Consider the following 23062-nt stretch of genomic DNA (forward strand, 5'->3'; position numbering starts at 1 on the left):
TTTTTCCCCTGAGACGGACTCAAAGAGAGTAGAGCTCATTAACAAACATGGCATTCTAAGTTCATTAGCAGCTGGCTAATGATAATAAGCGGCCTAGACTTCATGATCACAGCTCATTGATCTTTGTGTCTCTCCATCTGCACCTGGTATTGATCATATCGCACACTCGTGCACAGTATAACAGCTGCACCCTCGCGTACACACACACACACAAATACATGTGTGTATGGGTTTATTTGATGCATCCATATAACAAAACATCACACACACAGCAGGGAGGTAGTCATAGATGCACACACACACAGTTTCTCGGCTTCAACGAGGAATCTACTACAATCTGGCAACTGGCCCACAGTGTCAGTCCACTGGGATCGGCTGTGTTTAGCGCCATAAATAAAACATCCTGAACTCATATCTATGTTTTTGTATCCATACTCCCATGAAGTATGGATGTAGCAGGGAAATAAATGTGTTTAATGTGCATCAATGCCTTAAAATTGTAAAAAAAAAAAAAAAAATTCTGATTGATTGATTTGTACTGTCCTTTATGTTTGTGATCCCAAAGCAGATTCCATGGCAACCAAATGTGTCAATTTCCACCAAAAAAACACACCCTGATAGGCTCCATTTGGTTGAAATCAGTGAAATGCAATGTCCTTTGTTGTCCTGCACCAGTTTTATTCTCATACTTTTCACTATTTTAAAGAAAGCTTTTCAAACTGTGCCTATGGATTATACAGAAACAGCCTGCTCGACATGCTTTATTATGATTAGGAGTACTTCTGTGCTGCCAATCACTGATGTACCTATAATCACAGTGAAGAAGGCCCCTCTGGGGTTATAACCAGAATAATGACTATCCTAATAAGAGATTTCACTCCCCCCTCTGTTATTTTCCCATCTACTGTAAAAATGTTCATAAATGGAGACACATGGGATAACACCTCAATCAATCTGGGATTCACAGTTTTTTATTTAAGGGTCCTCAACATGAAGAGTTCTAGAGACCTCTGTTTTTTTTGCTGCGTGAAGCTGGTGAAAGAAACACGATTTGGCAGTGCAGTTTCAGCTAAACTGTCTTGCAGACAGATCTTAGCCGCCCTGCTAATTTGAGCCGTTTGATATGCCATCTGTGTGTTGAGATCACAGATTCAGAGAAAGTTCAAGAGTGGAGGCTGCCAATGAGAGCAGAGTTTACAGCAAGGTGACTGTGATTCGTCTACTATACTAAGAATTCAATCAGTTATTAAATGGGCACCCCACCGATTTTACACATAAAGATCAGATTACTATTCGGGTAGTAATTAAAGTTGTATACTGGTCTTTGAAAATAACTATGATGATGTCATAGTGATGTCATCAAGGTAGTGTCAGCTTGACCTAGGGGACTACAAATTTATATCAGAAAGGCTGCATTACAAACTGGGGGTGTGGAGTTTGAAAGATCTGGATGTTTACCAGTAAGGGACAGAGGGTCTATTGAGAAGATGCTCTTGAGTTGCATTATGGGAAATGTAGGATCCAGAGTTTGACTCATACTATGGACTCAAATTCAGGATACCCCGGCCTCTGCTGCTTTGATTTTGACGAATCTTTTTAAAATCTGTCTCTTGAGAATGGCCCAACTTTATGGAAGTGCAATATTAAATACTAAATGGAGTGCCCTTCAAATAACACAAATTAAAACACATTTTCAAATAAAATTAAACATTAGGATGAGGCTCGTACACTCCTATTTTTCAGTGTCCAGCTGCTACCTGTCTCTTCTTTTTGTGTGTGTGTTTGTGTGTGTGCATTATTTGCCATGAAGTGTGATATCCCATAGTTTTCTGATCGTATATCGTACCATCTACGTTTTCTTTACCCTTTACCCTTTAAGTAGTTGGAAGTCTATCACCATGCCGTAGTTTTCATGTGTTTATGAAAACTGCTCTCTAAAATTGGAGAGTGTATGAAACATGTAAATGCTGACACGCTCACACACATACAAATATTACAAATATAGTCATGGTTCTAATTTTCCTTCCTTGTTTTCTTTCTCTCGCTCTCTGTCTCACAAAGGCGCCCATTGTTCATGACAGAATTTCAATTTGGTGGAAATTGAAAGCAGGTGTGGCTCTGCTTTTTCATCTCTGGGGGGTGCTGGACTCCTCTCTCCCCCGGCCTGTTAGTTTCTGTGGGGCCTGTTCCTCATGCTTGACTTCATTGAGTCATGTCATCCGGCATTTTGGCTGGTTTTAGCGCTCTTTGTCTATTTTTTCTGGGTGACTCATTCGCTCCCTCTGTTCACCTCGTCCATCAGCCAGGTAGTCACTCATTCAGACAGCCACTCACCTCCCTCACTCACTCACTTTCTTTCTCACATAGTATATATCTTACAGTGGACAGCCTTTACAGCAAAGAGAGAATATTTACTGCAGCCTCTAGGACTCCTATGCTGTCAATTTAATCTCCAAGAAGTCATTTCAGGAGGAATAAAGACAACTAGATCAACATTTTATGTGTTTTTGAAGTTTTTTAAAAGAGGACCACATTTTTTGTGCCCCAGAGAAGAATATGTAAATCTTCTGCTAAATATTATACAAAAAACACCAAAATTAAAGTCAGAAACTTCTATTTTTAATTTGTAAAGGGCTGTATTTATTAAACTATTGTTCCTTGGAGACAGTTATTGCACATTAGGGGACACTCTGAGTGAACGATTATTGGACTACAGGGTTTGTGTCAAATTACATCATTATGCAAAATGATACCGTAAATCTTTATTCCAACATGCCCCTCTTTGTGTTTTTAAACCATTCTTCCAATTCATGCAGAAAGATATTCCTCTAACTGAGCTATAAATGGAACCACATGTGGAGTTTTACATTAGAGGAGGCATGTTGGCCATGAATGAAGCTGGATGTGGGCACGTTTGTGTTGGTCTATGTGTGTGAGTGTGGTTTTGAGTGTCTGGGCCTTAGTCCCAGATGTAGCAGCTCAAAATGCACCTGGCATAAACAGAAAGTTCAGACTACAAACATTTACCCTTATACTAAGACTCTCCTCTCTTGACGGGGTTGTTAATATTTGAATGTGTGTGGCTTTAGAGGACTTTATGGCTCTGACAGAGAGAAGTAATAAATGTAAAATATGCTCAGCTGTGGTGATCAGAGCAGATTTGTGTCCATAAAAAAGTTGTGTTGACCTTAATCTTGTCAAAGGTACAGTACAAAATTTGTCTAGAAAAGGGCAGAAAACCATGGTGGGCTGTTTCTGGGCTTCAAATCAATGAAGGATAAACTGTGTGTTTCCATTTCAAGGTCTGGTTTGCAGCTATAAGTGAAAACTTTAGCCATGAGCTCATGTCAAATTAACTATGTTGGTAACATTAACAAGTAAGAAATTGACCTTAAGAAACTGACTGCTACAATATATTTTTATCAGCAGTTAGTCAAGTTAGCAAACTCTTTCGTTTGGGAGCCGAAAGAGCCGGCTCTCAGTAAGAAACAGAGCCATAAGATCCGGCTCCCTTCAAAGAGCCGTAATTCCCATCACTCGAGTGTAAGTCTAATATTGACTGTCATTTCAGCTCTGCTTATGGTCTCGAAACTCCTGAGGGAAATATCTGCTACTTTATCTGCTAAATGCTCCACTATGTTCACCAGCTAGTCGCTAACTTTGTCTGTCAGTCACTTGGTGCTGGGCAGTTAGTGTACACTGTGGGTTCGTCACTACGACAAACTGTCATGTGATCCATTGTTAATATAAAAATATTAATTATAGTTTTAAAACTAGTTAGCTGCTAGCTAGCCATTGAGGTTAAATTACAGTTTTTAGATAATAGTCAGCCAGAAATATTACCTAAAAATTGTAACTTAACAGCTTTTTAAAGTCTTGAGAACCAGTTGTGTCTCTTATTGGTTTTTAAGTAGGGAGCCTATAAAATGGTAGATATTCATCTGATTCCTGAAATTTGTGGCCACCATGGGAATAAAAGTATGTTGTCCATCCTAATCTCGTGTCTTCTACAGTATGTTCATAGATGACACATTTATCTGTGTATGTCTTTAGGTGTACATGCATGACTACATGCATCTTTTGTGAATGGTTATATGTGCCAGGAATCCTTTGTGTTCATGCGCCGTCCATGTGCAGAAGGAAAGATCAGTACCTTTGAGAGAGTCCCCCCCTCTCCTCCCATCCTTTCACTTTCCCCCTGCTCCTACATCTTGGCTCTAAGTGGGGTCGCAGTTCAAGGTAGCATAGTGATGCTTTTCATTAGCTAAGTGCAACTGTGGGAGAGGAGCGCAGAGCCTTGATTTACTGGGTCTGCTGTCTTTATAGACACACGCACACATACATACACACTCACAGAAACACCTACTCTCCTCTTCCTCCATCCTTGGCTCTTAGGCCGTTCACTCTATCCCTGTATCCCCCTTTTTCTCCCCATCTACATTTATTTCCCTTCACCTCTCTTTCTGTCTTTCCCTTTCTGTCTCTCTACATAACTCTCCTTTCCATTTTCTCTCTCTGGCCTCTCCTGGGAGTCTCCTCCTAACACGACAGAGGACAGGGCTTGTGATTTTTCAGTTTTCTGTGTCGGCCTGTCTTTTGGAAAGCTGCTTTCAGATGTGTATGTTGAAATTTCAGTTTTCTTAGGAGACAAAAACACAGCTTTCATTAAAGATCCACACCTCAAAAGTGACTCCAAGTTCCCATTGTTATGATTTTGGCACCTGTAATTATTTTGAAATAAATCATCTAAGAAGATTTCAGCATGAGTTGTTTTCTTCATGATAGTCCAGGAGTCTATTTGTTTTCTTGATTTTGGCAACACCCTTGGTGATAAATGGCCATTACTTCGGTGTTCGGGCTCTGGCTCACCATATTGCATTGATAAAGATACTCAATACATATTGCATCTTGTTATATTTCTTATACATCATATTTATTCAAAAACAATCTCACATCGGCAATAGATTTTTTCAGAAAAAGTCAGATACCACCAAGTTTTAAGAGCATGATTTCTGTAAAGGTAGGCCTGTTAGTTGGCAACAGAGATTACCAACATATATGGAAAAAGTTACTGATTACTTTATCCTAAATGTTCTTTTCTTGGCAAAACATTAGCTTTTTCTTGATATGAACATCAGGAGGCAAGTTGTTTCGTACCAGATAATAAAATCTGTCATGGATAGTTAAGAAACTGATGGCATTCATTAGTGAATTGGCTTTCTGATTACATGCCCAATTGTGAGCTTTACTAACATCTTTACTCTGAAAAAAAGGTTTTAAAAAATGTGACCCAGTATGTGTGAGCCCATGAAACTCTGAGGGTCATTTCTGTTGTGGAAGGCACAAACTAAGTATGATCCCTGTTTTTCTCTTTGTTGATTACTCGCCATTTAAGCTGCTGAGGCCCTTTTCCCTCTTTCTCTGAAAAAAAAGTTGAATCCCAGATGCTACATGGCAGCCATCCAACAGCCATTTGCACTCCTGTTGTGGCGATACTCACTGTGGGCCTGTATGCCAAGGTGTGCATGCAGGTTTATACGTGTGTGTGTGTGTGTGTGTGCAAACTTGTGGTTGTATGTTTTTCTCTCCATTTTTTTAATCCTACCCTGTTTGACAGGACACGTTGACCCCAGTTGCTGTGGCAGCCAGGTAACCATGGCTCCTGCTTGTGACACAGCCGGCTGCATCTGATTGGTTTAGCCAGTGGCTTTCTGCCAGGTCATCTTTAACATCAGGGCTGTAGAGTGGCACCAAGGTGCTTCAACCGCTATTTATAAACCCAGCCAGACCCGCACTGCAAAAGATGTCCATGTCAGCCAGTTATTTAGTCTCATGTTTAGTCTGAAAATCTTTTTTTTTTCACCAATTAAAGAGATATCCCAATTTTTGGACATAATTTTACTTTTCCACATTTGCCTGTGTAATTTGTCATGGAGTTTTATATGATTTTTCTCAAGACATCAGTGAATATCTTGAAACAACACAGACCAAAGCAGGTAATTTAATTAGTAATTTGTAAACAAAATTTTTAAAAGTACTGTTCTTTGAAAGAAAAAACGATTAATTACTCCACTGACGGATGTTTCCACTTGTCTAAAGAAGTATTGTCAGGCCATGTTTGGTCAACAGTAGCTGGTATAAAGCTTTTAATACTATAATCAGTGGAAAACTGCCAATGTCATTTACATGTTATATTTCTTATCATTTTCCATATTGTACTGCCTTGTTTGTTTTTGTCTTGCATTTTCCCTTTTAATTTGTCCATCTACGCAGTCCTCCAATAATCATGATGGATATCGGTCAGCTCAGATTGCATCCCTTCACTTTAATGAAACTGTGTGTGCAGACTGTTTGTGTTTAAAGTTGAGCCGCTGTTCAATATATCAACCAACTCATGAAAGAAAAATGTCATTAATGAGATGGATGGCAGAGTGGCTGTTAATTAAGTTTTTTACAGGAATTATCAGCATGCATGTAGCTAGCATATTGTTTATTTGAAGCTACCTGTTGTAACATGCTGTGTCTGGCTCTGTGCAGCCAAGATCAGCCATGATTCCTCTCTGGAGCTTATAGCGAGCGTGGCATAGTGTGACAAAAGCCATTAAGATTTAGGGAGATAGGGGAGCGAAAATGCTGAGAAATACACTTTTGTAAAAGCTTTGAGCCAAATTGACTGCGGCACATGGAGAGGAAGGGGGGGGGTGGAAGCCAGGGAGCTTCAGAAAGCAACCAGAAAATGAGCTTAAAGACAATGAAGCAAAGGATTACACAATTTAGTCTTCATCACTGAGCCTCATCACACCTAGAGTCCTTTGTAGTTGGAGTAGTTCTGGTTGTAGCAGTAGTGGTAGTAGTGATTAAAATTAGTTGTGGTAGTAGTAGAATTAGTGGTAGTAGTTGTAGTCTTATGCACACAGTGAAGATATATTCGTCATTGAAGTCACAGAAGTACTCCTCTCAAAGGTTTGGCCAGTGCCTTGCATAGTATCACACCATCTGTGTGTGTGTGTGTGTCTGTGTGTGCATGCATGGGTGAATGTGAGGCCCACTGCAAAGAGCTTTGGATAAAAGCGTCATATAAATGCAGTCCATTTACCGCTGGATGTCATTTTTTTGTCATTACTGTAGCCATTCTGAAAGAATTGTGATGCCATTCGCTATCTTTTGGGGTGTTTTAGTTTTTTGAACTTACAGATATATGTGGGGAAATCAAAAGTTTGAGTGCAGCTGGCATTTTTTAGATAACCATAAGGCTGGAATTGAAATTCGGAGAAGATACTCGTAAACGTCACTGCCAGTCTACGCAGAGAAGGGTGTTACGGGTCTTGCAGGCTTGCAGAGGAACTGAAAGAGAGGCATGTTTCAGCCTTAATATGCAACATGAGTTGACAGAATGTAATGGCGATTCATGGGATTTGTTGCTGCTAAATGCTAACAAATTAGCTGTCACTTTATTTTTTAAAACTTTTCAAATTGTTGGTAAATGTGTTACATTTCTGAGTTCAGTAGGGTACCAGATAGTCATTTAATAAAAGAAACTGTTCAGTAGCAAACCCACTTACAGATTTACAGATGCTAGTGGAACAGGCTAAACAGGAAAGGGGATTAGTTTACTGTAGATACATGATTAGAATTGGGTTTCTGGGATTTTAATTGGTGCAAATCGTTGATGGTTAGCCTGACAGTAAGCACTGCAGAATATTGACATAGCTGTAAGAAAATTGGCCTGTTGGATTTATTTCACTTCAGCTCGTAAAAGTGGATCTTTTCTGGAGATAATTTTTTTTGGGAAGCGATGCAGCATTTACAAGCCTTTTTCCGTCTTTAGCTGAAATATTTCAGGGATAATGTGAAATCAGAATCCCTCTCAGATGATTCATGGGACTGGTTAAATTTGTGTTAATTATTCCTGAAGGGACTCATTGATTCATCCTTTCAAGATAATAGCTGGAACAAGGTGTCTATAAAATACTGTTTTCAATAAAGAGCACTAAGATTTACAGTCCAGCAGAGCCCAACCCAGACCAGCCCAGCTGCACAAATACACAAAGGAAATGACATCATCATTATGAGTCACCAAGGAGGTTGTTCAGACAAAGGGATGGTGGGAAAAGAGAGCTCAGGAGAGAGTAAAGGGAGTTCCAGGAGGGTGAGCAACGAGACAGAAACTGTCAGAAGAAGAAATGAGATCTCGAATTAGCCGTCTGTTCTTGTTGTCTTTTTTAAATAAATTTGACCTTCAGATTGGGAAAATAGTATCAAACAAACCCAAAAAACATTGTACAATAGAATAAAACCTGATTAAATCATATGTAATGTGTAATGCATCCCTCAGACCTACAGCAGTTTCATAAATGACTGTAAAGATGACCCAAAAAACATTTTGTGAATAATTATATGATGCTCTGAAGGATTCAATGTCAGGTTGAGCTGCTGTAGAGTTAAGGCACCTTCAAAGGGAATCCTAGTGACCCAGTTGCAGTATTCTTGGCTGCATTTTGTATGCTCCAGGTTAAACTAATCAAATCAACACTGAGTAATGTGCAGCTGTTTAACATAGCGATGCTTCGAAAGTGTTGGAAATGTCACTACACGTCAGGAATAAATTAGATAAATCATGGAATTAATTTTTGCAAAGGTCTTTGGGGATCCTCCTTGTTGTTATCCTGCCAACAAGCAACATGCACACATCGACTGCAACTCCACCTTCATCATCATCATCATCATCGGTGTTTCAATAGCTTTGCTTTAAGGGAGACATATATTGTGCGCACTACTCCTTCGTCACTGCTCTGCTCAGGTTTTTGGTGCAGTATTTAGAGCTGTTGTGTCCTCAGGCTGCTCTGAGAAATGTTCCAGCTCCCTGAACACACACACATACAGTACAGTATGAACACACATACACAAATGTACTCACACACACACACACAGACGTACATCATTCCTAGAGTTTTTGAGGTTGTTGGATGCTGTGAGGCTCTCTCTCTCTCTCTCTCTCTCTCTCTCTCTCTCTCTCTCTTTCTCTCTCTCTCTCTCTCTCTCTCCTCTTCATCATTAATTAGTCATTTAATTAGAGAACTTCAAAGTGAAAACATCCTCTGCTGGTGGGCGGACTATGTCAGTGTGTGTGTCAGTGTATGTGCATGCAACACTGTGACACAAAATAATGTCAGGTATGAAATTGTGCGATCATGTGATGTGTTTTTGGTCTCCGATTAAATAAACAAAAAACATATTTTATGGTAGAAAAACTTGATATAATAAACTCACATGTTTATTATCTTGCCATATGTGCCATATTGGCTTTTGTTTTGTATAAAATGAGCTCAGAAGCATTGCTTTAGATGGGTTTAAGCGTGGCTGCAAATAATGAATATCCATTTATTAAACCCTAAATATTTTTTTTCGATCAGTCAGTTCATCATTTAGTCTATAAAATGCCAGAAAATAGCAAAATCAGTGAATATTTGGCATTTTGCTTGATAAATGACCTAAATCATCAGTATTTTATCCTAATGAAAGTACTTTCACACAATAGCAACTAAGTAACGATAACAAAGTACGAAATGAATACGACCTGTTCTTTAACTTCGTAGAAGAAAAAAATCATCTAAGTCAAAGTGAAGAGAAGAAAAAGAAAAACATTCAATATAACAAAGACACAAGTGAACTTGTCAAACTGAAACCAAATGGCATCAAAGACTGAGACCCCCTCTCCGGTGCAGCCATAGACAAATATATCTTTGCTGAATACCAAATGTGTTTCTATTGGCCATGGACCTGCTGGCATCAATTCAACCGACTTTCTCCTGATCCCTCTTCCTTCATGTTCTTCCTACAGCCCGACGAGCTAGAGGGCGTCCACACACACACCTTCAAGCTGAAGCCATTCAAGAAGGCCAAGAGCTGTGATATATGCAAGCAGGCCATCACCAAAGAGGGCCTCATCTGCAAAGGTGAGTGTCTGGGATGTTTGACTCTGCTGGGAGTTCATCTTTGAATCTGAGCAGACTGGGGGTTAGAACGAGCGATTTGTGACCACACAGTGGCTGAATGAGAGAGATTCATTCATGAATATCTTCCCCTGATTCCTGTTCAGGGTGGCTGGCAGGGCCCAGCATGCGTGTTTTCCTTTAATCTGTGAACTTGAGCTTTTCTTGGGTGAAATTCTTTCAATCTATTGTTTTTTAATTTTAATTTGATGACATTGTTGGCGCTTGTAGTTGTTCTTACACAGCTTTTCCCCAAAAATCTGTTGTCAATCAAACACTTTCTGTTGGTGGCACTCTTTCCTTTGTCTGTTCAGCCATGTTGGCTACTTTCATAGCACTGCCAGTTATAAAAGCGTATAGTTAGAAATTGCACAAAAACTTAATTTTATGGTACAAAATCTAGATTGGTCAGGTGCACATAGACTGAAAATATAATCATTTATTACTTCCACGTGTCATATTGTATAAACTGAGCTCTGAAACAACATTTTAGAGGGTTTTAAGGGCTGCAAATAATAATTTGAAAAAAGGGGTTTAATCAGTTTAATCAATAACTATTGTAATCAACTGATTACAAATTTAGTCCATAAATGTCAGAAAATAGTAAAAATTAGATCTTCAAATAGCTTGTTTTGACCCAGCCAATGGCCCAAAATCCATAATATTCAGTTTACGATGATATAAAATGTTTCTGGCAGCTGTTTTCTGCTAGAAACAGAAGGATTCATTACTTTATGTCAAGAGAGGATTTTTTACCAGGAAAGTCCTCGTAGATAGCAGGTTTGCAACAGCAAATGTTGGTTAAATCACTGTTGTTCAGTCTCTAATAGATTGCAGCACAATCTATCCAAAACTGCTATTTAGGTTTACATTTCCTCCTTTCAGAGACAGATGTCTGATATGTCTCTGTCTGTCTTTTAGGCTGTGCATTTCCCTTGTTTTGTTTGAGCTGTACTGCATACAGTATGTATGTATGCACGTGTCTGCTGTTTCAGCTTTGGTTTCTTTCCCCTCTTCCTCCCTCCCTTTAAGCCTCCCCGTCTTCCTCCACAATCCAGTCACATGTTTTCTGTTCTAATTTTAGAAGAACTAAAGGTTTTATTGTAACTCCAAGAAAAGTCCAGGGGAAATTAACATTAGAGGACTCCCAGGCAGCCTCACATTTTCTTTCTTGTCTCCCTCCCTCCATCTCTCTTATGCACTTTCACTCCCTCTCCCTTTCTCCTTTTTGAACTACAAACACAGCGTCTTTAGCAGAAGCCGAGTTGACAAACACTCAAAAGCCCGGGAGTAGGAAAACGGGCTTTGGCTGAGGATTTGCTGTTAAAATTAGCATGGCTGCTGCTGCTTTAGCCTAGATAAGAGGGAAAAAGGGAAAGAGGGGTGAGGGGTGGGGGGTAGAGCGAGGCAGAATAAAGAGAGAGAAATTGGGGTATAGGGGGATTGGGAGATAGACATGCAAAACAAAGGAAATAGAGTGCAAAGGGGAGCACAGAAAAATGACTTTCCCATTCATCCCTCTTTTGTTCATTCATCCTCTATGTTAAAATACAGTAGACTGCAGTAAGCTTTCCTCGCCAAATGGTAAAGCTTAAAGTCATCCAGCTGAAAGCCTAAAACTGCCTCCTGAATTCTTACAGCAGCTTTATGTGCAAAAACTTGGCTTAATCAGCAAGAAATATCTTTTTGTGCTATTAAATGCAAGCCCTTTTATGTACTGTGTGTTCACAAAACAAATGGACACGTGTTAATGTGAGCATCCTTCCTGCCCTTTACAGTTACCAGGAAGTGTTGCTAGGCGCCCCAGTAAAAAGGCCACGTTGCTAGAGGGCTTGTGGCCAAGAGATAAGATGTGACAGTAAGACAATGTGCTGTGCACTCTTTCAGACGTGTGCATATGTTGAGGATGTACATGCCCTAACTAACTGAGGTTGTATTGTTACCTGCAGGGTCTTCTGATTTACTGTTTGTGCCCTTAAAGGGATATTTCAACATTTTGGGAAATACGTGGGGTTATGTGCCACATTGCTCACATCCACAGAAAGTTTCCAAAGAAATTGTTAGTAAATTGTTTAAAATAAAAATAAGGCCAGTTTGCAACCAAACTGATGTGCCACTTTAGCTTTGATCACCACGGTGTGTGTAGGTCAAACCTATCAAGTATTTGCTTCCCTCTGATACACAATCAGCTGCAAGGGATCAAAAATGTCAAATATCTTTATGTGTGCATCATGTCTCTAGTTTATTTACTTGGTCTTTGCATGTTTTCCTTTGTTCTTTTCTGAGATGAAGCAGTGTGAGGATAGACTTGTACCTCCTGTGGATAAGTGGGACTCATTAACAGTGTATAAAACAACATGATGATATTGATTCCCTCTGGTGCCTGCATGGAAATAATTTTAAGGAAACTTATAATGAAACATCTGCACAAACAGATAAGAACCAAAGAATACCACTGTGCTCAAGTCTTTTTTAAGATTTAACAATGCACTTTTATTCCGGAAACCTAGAATCCATGTAGTATGTGCACAGATGTTTACCAGTTATTTCTTTCTTTTAAATGCCAAATATTGTTCTGATGGTTAACTAAGAAGCTGTTTGTAATACTGTGTAGTACTTGAGAGAATCAAATCTAATCTGACAAAAATTTCACTTTACTTTGTTCCCACCAAACATTGCCATTGAACATCCTGTAAAAAGCTAATGTGGATGAACTGCTGTTGAATCAAAGATAACAACAAGAATGAAGCATTTTAACAAAATGATATACCTTTTTCTGCATGTTTCAACCACATCTCATGGTCTTCATCAGCAGATTGAGTTGAGTTTACTCAGTTGTCATGGCAATGGCTCAGTTGTTATCACATGACAGATGTAGAATGCTGTGGTTGAAAGCTACTGAGTGGACTTTGAGATTTCAAAGTCAAGAAGCTCAAAGAACAAATGTCTTAGCACTCTGACCTGAAGAAGTTAACAAATATTTCGGTCTATACAGTTTTAATGTGTCCGCACCCATCAGATTAATTTAACATTTTTATACTAGTTTGGACAGCAGCCTCTCTACTTGGATGTATAAATATTCACTTAACACTTACCATCTTAAAATAATTGCCAATCAGCACTTCCCACACAAAATTACCAAGTAATCCATTTATCACCATTACACAGGTTTACCTTAATTAACCAAAGAGCGTTTCTCTAACAGTCTGCTTCTCCGTAAGACCACCCAGAAGATTCGTACACCCACTCTTCACCCAACTTCACCCTTGTTCACTTGTTCTGCTCACGCATCAGAAACACATCTACACACTCGCACCGCCTGGGGACCACCTAGGTTGACAGCGGGTGTGGGGGTCAAGGGTCGTACCTGCCCAGACATCAAAATATGGCCATTTCGTGCCTGGAGGTCGACATACTCTCACTCTGTCTCTGTTTCTCATCATGACATAAATATTTAACTCATCTATACTTAAACCTCTTTTAGGAAGCATCCAGTCATAGTTGTGACTTATTTTACCTGCTTTATATAGTTTATTATACCAAGTCTTTAACATTTTAACACCTCTATGTAAAGGTCTTAAGTTAAATTCAAACATCTGAATCAAAAAGTGAAATCCTGAAATACAAATTGTTAATGGATGGTTGTTTGGATGTTTGCTTTATGCGGCCACTTGGGGGCAGCACTACAGCATGTTAGCGTCAGGATGAGAGTTGCCCTTGTTGCAGTTTCCTTTTCAGTACTTTCAGCAGCAAACACTGTCGTTCTTGAGTAAAAGGCTGAATGCATTATATTTTCTTTACAGTCAGTGTAATTCTACTGCGCTGAAGAGCACGTATACCTGCTGCTTTGAGCTTTATTTTCTGATGTATTTACAAAGAAACATCAAAGGTTTCCCTTTCTATAAAACTGATTGTGTCTTTCTGAGCACTTCACTTGCAAAATGGATGTTCACCCTTATTCATGCATTGATCTCGTGTGGAGATTGTGCGCATTAGTGTGTATTTTTACTGTCCAATGACATTTTTTCCATCCATATCTGCTCTTGTCTGTTTAAATGAATGATTACAAACCTAACTTTGTCTGTTTTCCTTCAGCGTGCCGGTTGTCCTGCCATAAAAAATGTGAAGTGAAGGTAAGACACTGAACATCTTTTACTCCTTATTATTAGCGAGTTATTACTTGATGTCATTACTTATGCATGCCCACATGTGTGTACATCAACACTCTCACGCATGCAATAAAATGCCCATATGTATTGTACACATTCAGACACAAACATTTTAACATATGTACAGGCACATAGTGTAGATAAAACCTGACCTTGGTCATTGTTTTTGTTTGTTTTTTACTTTTTATTGTTATTGAAATTAAATAACAAAAGGGACAGCAACATAAAAGGTAGGGATTTAAAGCCTCTCTGTTATAGTTTGTAAAGGTTCATATTTTTGTCTAGAAACATTCATATATGATCACAGATGTTAAGCAAAGACTATTTACAGGCAGTTTCAGACTAATGACGTGTTTTAGCACATGACAAGCCTTCAAACTTGTGCATTTATTACTCCAAAACCAGCGTTCCTGAATCATATGTCCCTCCTGGGTCATGTGTCATCCTCTCACCGGTACCTGAAACAACACCAACACAGCCCCGTGTGTGTTTTTTTTTACTTACTGGTTTTACCCAGTAAGTAGGCTTGGTTGAACCTCTTCATTAATCAATTTCTGAAACTCTTCTAATTAGGCAAGTTTGCAGCATTTGCATCACTTAATACATACCTTTTATAATTCACATTCATACATTTATTTGCAAAAAAAAGTCAGTGTTCGTATCCTGAGCCGCAGGATGTTTGAAAAGAAAATCCTGAAAACTCAAGAGGAAGTAACACCATATGGTGCATCGTCTCTGCTTCCTTGCATCGAATCACATATTTCATAGTTCTACCTCTTCACAGTCACACTCACCACATTTGATCCCAATCTGCATTGGAAAAGGGAAGAATGCATGGGGAGAGTAAATGAAAAGGAAGGAAGTGAGGAAGGAAGTGAGGAATGAATGACGGCGAGAAGCGAGGGAAAGGGCGGAGGGGAAGAGCGTAACAAGGCTATTCTTAGTGGTTTTAGTTGTGACTGGTGGGGAGAAATGTTGATATGTCTCTCTCTTCCTTTCCTTTCCTCTCCTCTCCAGTCTGCCCTGATTCTTACCTCCTCTCCCCTTCCCCCGAAAACATCCCCAAAACCATCGCTCTACCCAAATATTACTATAGGAACAAAAGCTTTGTGTTCCCAAAACATCCCAGGAAAAATCTCCCAAATACCTCTAAAACCAGGCAAAGCCATTTGTGGTGGCAATTGGGGGAATAATCAGGATAGCCAGAGTCATGAGTCATTCATTCTGGTGGTGACAGACATTGGACAGGAAATGTTTTGCAGGAGGAGGAGCAAGAGGTGTGTGTGTCTGAGAAGAGAAAATGGTAAGAAGAAATGATAGTGTTGAAAGGAGAAGAAGGAATTGAATTTGGTAAATTTGGTTACAAATAAGAGCTTTGGCACGATATTCCTAATCCTTATTTGCTAATGTGCTAATCCCTAAATTGGTTTACTCGGGACAAATCATTTATGTTGGCTTTATCCAGGGAAATGACCCTCGAATAATAATAAACAGGACACAATATGGCAGTGGCACGCTCATTGTTTCAGGCCATAAAAGTACGGAAAAGTAAAGTCTTTGTGCAAATACAAGTGTGGATTTAGGCAGATGGCGATGCTTTCTTCAGCTGACTCCACACTGACCTTAACAGTAAATTTGTCATGAAGCACAATGAGGTTGTCGCCAGTGGTTTGCAGTTCACCAGACGTGAAGATAACTGCTGCACTGCATTGATTTTATTTTATGTGTTTATTATTTCAAGCTGCCACAACTTCCCTTTTTATGCTGTATTGTAACCAGCACATTAAAAGACAGTTGTTTGAATGTTTTAATGGTAGTGTTATTACATTTTATGTTGTGTCTCTGTGTTTTTATGGCATTTTAATGGGGCATATTCTGATTTTAATGAGGGTGTGATGAAGGTAAATGTGTTTAACATATGATGTGAAACAGTATATGTGTAATTTATTTATACTAAGTGTCTGTACTATACCCACTATCACTTTATGAATTTAATTTGTTCCCTAGAATGATATTCATGTAGACCATCAAGTATAGATATAAAACAGAAAATACTATTGAATATTTAAATTAATATATAAATGGTGAACAAATGAGAACATAATTAGTATATTTCACAGATCTTTTGTTTGCATGTGGAAAGTTTCTTAGAGGGATGTGGTTGCACTGGGGGTATTTGGACTCATCGCTATGGCCCAGAGTACAATTTAAATTTATCAATTATCTGTAACAACACTGACATTAGGGGAGAGGCTTTCATCTAAGATCTGATATCGTACTTCACAGAAATGGTAAAGAGTCGTCTGTGTTTTAGGCTAGAGGCTAAGAGCTTTAAGTGGCATTTACTGACCTCTGTTGGTGATCAGAGAAATTGCAACAACATGAAAATGTCTCCTGCATTTCAAGGTGGCTGTACTGTAATTGACATGAACAAATATCTAGTATATAACACTGATAAATATTGTAATAAAACAGCCATTTGCATAATTACTTTGAGGACTAAAGTAATCTCACTTATTGCACCTTTAAAGTCCATAAAACATTTTGCCAATGTCCCTGTGATCTTGTTGTCAGAGGAACGTTCCCCTTTCTCAGCCTCCTTCTGCAAAAATCTGTAACCACATGCGGTTCGATCGTTAACTTTTAAAGCTTATGAAAATGTCTGTGCAGAACATCCAAAAGACAGATGTCCGCTAATGTGCCTTGATGAAGAACGGCTAATCGTCTCTGGCTACCCTTCATTTTCTGTTTTCCTTTGCATCCAACCGCAACCACCTCTGTGTGGACGTCTGTTATTGGAGCCCCGAGGATGTTCAAGCTCGGCGACGGATGCAGTCTCGTCCCGCAGCGTATAGGAGGCAGACTTGGTGACCTCAATGTAGTTCTTATGGTTGTCTATGGTGAGGTGGAGGCTTGTCGGGACAGTGGTGTTGTGGCTGGGATTCTGCCCGAAATCTGGCTGGACACCCAAGTTGTGGGTTGGAGACAGAGGCTCTCTGTTAGGCAGGAGTCTGGTGTGCTGGGTCCTCATACCTGACTCAAACTGTGGGTTTTCTGGGGGTTTTCAAGTCATGCAGGGAAATTTTGGTATAATAAATTAGATGAAGAGAATTAAAATTTCTCAAAGGCAGGAACCAATCTTTTTGACGTACCCCAGTCCAGCAATTTTAAGGGCATAGACACATGTGGTTAATTTTCAATTGCTCTTTAAGTAATTTAAAATTCTCTCTATATATAATGTGCGTAAATTATGAGCATTTATTGCAGATGCCGTAGTTGCAACAGTAGTGGAAGAAGCTGAAAAGACATAGATATGACATATTTTCACCCTATAAAGTTGTTAGCAAACACGGACACACAGCAACATTAGCATTCATTTGTTGAGTTGTGTTTCTGGCCACCTGATGAATGTAAGTCCAAAATTCACTCTCCTTTAACTCTGGTTTGGTCAATGAAAAGAAGTCAAGGCATCCGCACACTTAAATTTCAAGCTTCTTATCTGCAGTCTATGTCCAGCACAGCAGTGTGTCTGGACCATGTACGTATGTATGCATGTGAGCGTACATATGTGTCATCACTGTGGCAACTTGCCTATATTTGTTTTATGGGTTAACTCATTCAGGGTCACATCAAGATCAACACACTCCACTGCCTGGATTCAGCGTTCGAATTGGTACCATTGCAACAAAAATATGCAAACAGATTCACCCAATAACATACCATAAGTATGTGTGTGTGCAAGCATGTGTGCCTTCTTGTGTTGACTGGATAGTGCAGCGTCTGTAAGCTCTGTCTCACCCTCCATGGAAACAAGCCCTCATTATTCCTTATGATTTATCCCTGCCATGTCTTGGAGGAGCCTCCTGGAATGCCGCTGCAGTGGTTTGTGCTGTTTGATGGGCTGGCGGGTTGGAAGACACAAGCGAGGTTTGGCTGGGAACAGTATAGGCCAGAGAGGAATGATGGGAAGGGGTTGGACAAGACGAGAGAGCGCAAGAAGTTTGAATATTCCTCATGTAAACAACAATGCTGGAGAGTGCTTTTGCCTTGCCTTGGCTTCATTTTATAAAATGTTGTTTACATGTTTGTGTTTTTAAAAAAAAAGTACAATGCGGTCCTGTCTGACATGCCAGATGTGTTGCTGCTGCAATTCTACCTCAGCCACAAGACAAATTTGTTCTGAAAACTTTGGAGTACTACTAAAAGACAGGATGCAAGACCAGTATTACTCTGTTCTAATAATAACAGCAAAGCCTGGACCAGGTAGGGAATTGCTGACATTTAACCCAGGTTCTTCTCTGGGTTTAGGGGCCATTTCTTCTACCACCCTCCCGCAGCACTCCGTGTTTTCAACATTGGACATTAGCAAGTTTTTGTTCAGCAATTAAATTTATAAATCTCACAACTTGTTTACTTATCTCTGCTGTCAGGCAGCTGGAGCCAAACAACCGGCTCTCGTAATTAAGCTTTTCCACTTCCTGTAGTTGTAGATGTTCACAGATCCTGGAACAGCACCAGGGTTGAAACAGGACAGTGAGGAAGTGAGTCACGGTTGCAGTCCAAGAATAAAATACAGAGGGTATGAGACACATTAAAAACCAAAGGAGCATATTCCTGTTGATGCATTTAAACTTTGCAGTCTGTCAGGTGGAGAGCAGCTTCTTCTTTGAGCATAATACTCTTCTATACATCTCTTATACATTTTTTCTAGTGGCATTCAAATTTTTAAACCTTTTTTGCAACAGTGTGATGATAAGATTATTTAAGTATCTTTAAACATTAACTATTAACAGTTTACAATAATGTAACATAAATGGAAAATATTACTGTGTTGATACCTCTATCAATGAACAGGTTTTCCCCAAACCTATTAAAAGCCTCGAGCTAAGAAAGTATATATTTGTCTTAAAGGTGGGGTATGTGATTCTGGAGAAATCCAATACCATGACAAATACCATGATATACAGCAAACAATGACACAGCAAGTAATAAAACTAACATTAGCTAGGTTGTAGGTTAGTTTAGCTATGTTGTGGATTTGTAGTGTGGCTTGGTTCGAGCCACTTTGTTAGTTTCCCATTTACAGAGCCAGGGCTGCATTTTTTTCAGAGCACACACTGAACAGACAGCTAGCGGACCGTGAGGAGATATTTGCTGAATTTGACAAAAAGAATGTGTATTGGATTAGAATTGCACACCTCACCTTTAAAGCTGTTATGGTTTTGAAGCACATGCTGAGTTTCTATTTTTAGAAGATTCAATAGTTCCTTTGTCATGCAAAAGAAAATCCAGGGAATGTTATTGCTGTGAGGAGACCCAGACGGTCCCATGTCATCTCTAGTGGCTCAAAATCCCTTTCTGTCAGGCTGAGCTCACTTGCTGCTTACATAACAAGAGCACTGATGTGCAAGAAACAGCTAAGCATTTTAGAAAAAGGAAGGATGCGCTGTCAGACTTTATACAGATATCACAAAACTCTCAGGGTCTGTGCCTGCAACAGCATACTTGCACTCTTATAAAGTTACTTTAAAGCAGATTTTTTTGTCTCTAAGTCAATTCATGCACATTCCAAACTCGACTAAGCCAGACTTGAACTAAGCTGGGCCTCTTCCAGTGCAGAATTTTGAGGTCAAGTGTTTTGAGGTCTAGGTTTTTAACATCCTAACACTTAGATGTGTGAAAACTGGGAGAGGCCTTTAATTAAAATGCAACCCAGAAGCTCTTTAATATTTCAGTAGGTGCGGGTGCAACCCCATTTCACCATCTACTGTAAAACTCACTAATTATGTAACTCAGCATAGGGTGTTAGACGTGAAACCTAGCATGAAAGACAAAGAAGAGGATGTCATAATAAGAAATATTAACAATACATTTAAAAATCTAAGTTTAGCATACTTTTTGACTATAACAAGGGATGGAAAACATTATTTCAGTTGGATTTTAAATTCACTTTTGCAGTTTGCCCCTTAACAAGCTTCCATGACTCCTTTTCAGCGATGTTGTAGAGGCTTTTTTCCTTCTACGGTTCTCCTTTTTTATCTGCTTTATCTTCCAAAGGGAGAAAGTGCATGGAGCAAGACCAAAAACACAGTAAGACGTGCATAGAAGCAGGGATGAGGAGCGTTCAAGAATGTTGGCATGGAAAAGAGAGTAACTATCCAAGCATGAAAGTGAAAAAGGTAGAGCGAGAGAAGGGGGTGATGAGACACACATGTGCACGCGCACACACACATTCATGAGAGCCAAGCCTCCTCATTCCTCAGCAGCCCTTCACAGAGGCAAGTCTGTTTCCCCGGCGCAAACACGTCACATCAAAGAGCCATCACAGCACGTCTCCATGGCGACGCCCTTCAGCGGTATAGATGCAGCGCAGTAGTCAGGAGATAGCACTGGCAGACAAACGGTACAGGCAGCGTAATAACCTGGTGCTAGCAGATGACTGATGGCCCAATTTACCCATAGTCCTCGTCTGGAGGTCAAGCGCTAAGTTCACCCCGAGTGGTTAAAACCCAGCAGGAGACTGGCAAATGGCCTATTTTCCTCCCAAGTATTTTAGAAAAGAGGGATCTTGGGGTAGCCTGTATGTTGACCTCAGGTGTTTGCTCTGGAGTAACTCTAAGATTAATTCATTTCATTCATAAAATTTGATAATAAATGCTTTGCCTAAAAATAAAAATAAAGTTGCCTCAGAGGATTTTGTGTTGACCTGCACGGCCTGGGGAGTACAGTGTATATAGAATCATAGTAGTAACTTTATTCATCTGAAAGGACATTTTTGTGCTTAAGATACTCGTATACCTGGCAAAATAAATATACAAATATAATCATAGTAAAGTACTACATACATGTTAGGTTAAAATGTACATAAAATAAAATAGAATAAAGTAAAAGTAGTTAAAAAATAAAATAATGCATCAATGAAAGTGCGGATTACCATTTAAAGCGCTAACGATTACAATAAATATTCTGTGCGGAAAGGTGCATCAGTGTTGCTAGTGTTACAAATGTTACAATTTTCAAGCGTGAAAATATAAAGCATGAATGGAAAATGAAAAATGAAAACCCTGTGTACCAAGTCACCCACACTGCAAAACATAATTTTTGTCAGTAATTGAGTAATTTAAAGTTTTATAATCTTTAAAAAAAAAGTGAAATAATCACCTAGTTAAAAAATATATCAGCCTGTTTTCATTACACACTCATGCAACAGGTGTCCTGTTATTTCTTGTTTCAAGATGCAGACACTTATTTCCACAAAATTCTTGAAACATGCTTATTTCTGTTGAAAACAAGTCAAAATATTCTTACTGTGCTGGCAGAGTTTTCACTTGTTTAAACCCTAATTTTCTGTTTGGGGTCCTAGAGATCCACAGCCCTCTTTAACAGCTCAAAAAACATACTTAATATTGTTTTATCACCTTGATAGTTCGTGATTTTTCCTGATGTGGCTGTATAAGAACTGCTTATAAGCCTGTTTGTTCATAAGAGTTCTAACAGGGAGTTAAACCTCTCTGGGGTCTAATTGACCCCAAACTTAATCAAAGTCACTGTATATGATAATATACTGTACATTACTTTGTCTGTAAATAACTTTTTGTCAATGTGTTCATGCATAGACCAAACAACATATAAAACATGAAATATTTCCCTATTTGTTGTAATGACAGTGTTTTGTGGTCATTTCTATATTTTGTCACCTACATCGAATGTGCACTTTTTTTAGCAAAGGGAAGGGTATCTACTTCAACACTTTTCTACATGTTGGGTTTCAATAAGGTCAGAAGAAAAGAAAATAATATTTGACATGGGGGAAAAAATGCAATTATTGGTTTTGTTTTAGTCTGTTAAACCCAAAACACTGAGGTGTAAAAGAGGGAGAGGAGAAGTAAAACCAATGTCAACAATGTCTTCAGAAGCCATTATAGATAAATTCAAATTGCAGTGCACAAAACAAGAACAGAAAAGTTATTCTTTCTCTCTCCTTCCCATTCTCCCTCTCACTCCCCCTGTCAAGCATGTGTCAACAGCTACAGCGAGGGCTATGAGGGAAAGGAGGGAGGAGAAAGAGAGAGAGGGGAATAGACAGACAGAGCGGGTTAGCAGAGGGAGGGATACAGAGGGATACAGTTACTGTCTGCCCCCGGACGGCTTTTGCTCTCTCGTTTTGGGTACCGGAATTATAAGGAGCCCCAAGCCACTTTCTTGGCCTTATATAGCGTGTTTCAAAATTTCTTGGCAGTTGACAGGAGGAACCAAAGCCAGCAGCATAAAGAGTGTATCCTGGTCCAGTCCAGAGGCTGCACAGACATCCACATGCGCGCACACATTTACACAGAATCGAGTTCAGTAGCTCTCTGGCACGCGTTTGGGATTAGTGCTGTTGTTTTGAGCGAGAGGGGCGGAGGAGGAGGAGGAAAGTGTCTGTATTTGGTACTCCCTCTCTTGCCCTCTTTCTCTCCTGGAGGGGGGTCTGAAGGCAGGGAGAATGCAGAGGTAGAAACAAGCCAGAGGGGGAGAGAAGAGAGAGCGTGCGAAAAAGTGGCACCGGTGTGCAGGTAAGACATCTGGAAGAGTAGATTTTCAGATGCGTAGAGAAGTTCTTTTGCAGTGTATTCCATCTGTAGTGTGGCATGTTCGCATGTTGGATACGTTTTCTGAATTTGTAGTTCTTTGCATTCTTTCATGGCTTAAAATGGGTCTTCAGAAAGAGGACCACAAGCTGAATTTTGAATATTTTTAGCGCATAAAAAGGCTGTTGGAGCATGAAACAAAAAACAAAAAGGGATTTTTGGATGTCAGTTCAACTGAAAATGCTTTACTCTGCATGTTTTGGATGTAGGCTAGTCAGCCACACACTCATGGGAAAGTTGCTCCCATGGGAACGGGACAGACAGAGTTCAT

General features: G+C 39.5%; 1 protein-coding gene across 14 annotated transcripts in view; it reads left to right on the top strand.

The window, feature by feature from the left end:
• tns1a (tensin 1a) overlaps nucleotides 1-23062 on the top strand; it is a 95727-nt gene that overhangs the window by 13605 nt on the left and 59060 nt on the right. For 12 of the 14 annotated variants that reach the window (XM_044187378.1, XM_044187380.1, XM_044187383.1 and 9 more), the window contains exons 2-3: nucleotides 9842-9956; nucleotides 14088-14125. In XM_044187378.1, coding sequence (XP_044043313.1) covers nucleotides 9842-9956; nucleotides 14088-14125 — 153 coding nt within the window. Of the gene's footprint in view, nucleotides 1-5880; nucleotides 5997-9841; nucleotides 9957-14087; nucleotides 14126-22332; nucleotides 22717-23062 lie in introns of those variants that run through there. The other 2 variants (XM_044187379.1, XM_044187388.1) reach the window with 2 other exon arrangements.

The sequence above is a fragment of the Siniperca chuatsi genome, linkage group LG24, assembly GCF_020085105.1.
Source record: "Siniperca chuatsi isolate FFG_IHB_CAS linkage group LG24, ASM2008510v1, whole genome shotgun sequence".
Taxonomy (NCBI): domain Eukaryota; kingdom Metazoa; phylum Chordata; class Actinopteri; order Centrarchiformes; family Sinipercidae; genus Siniperca; species Siniperca chuatsi.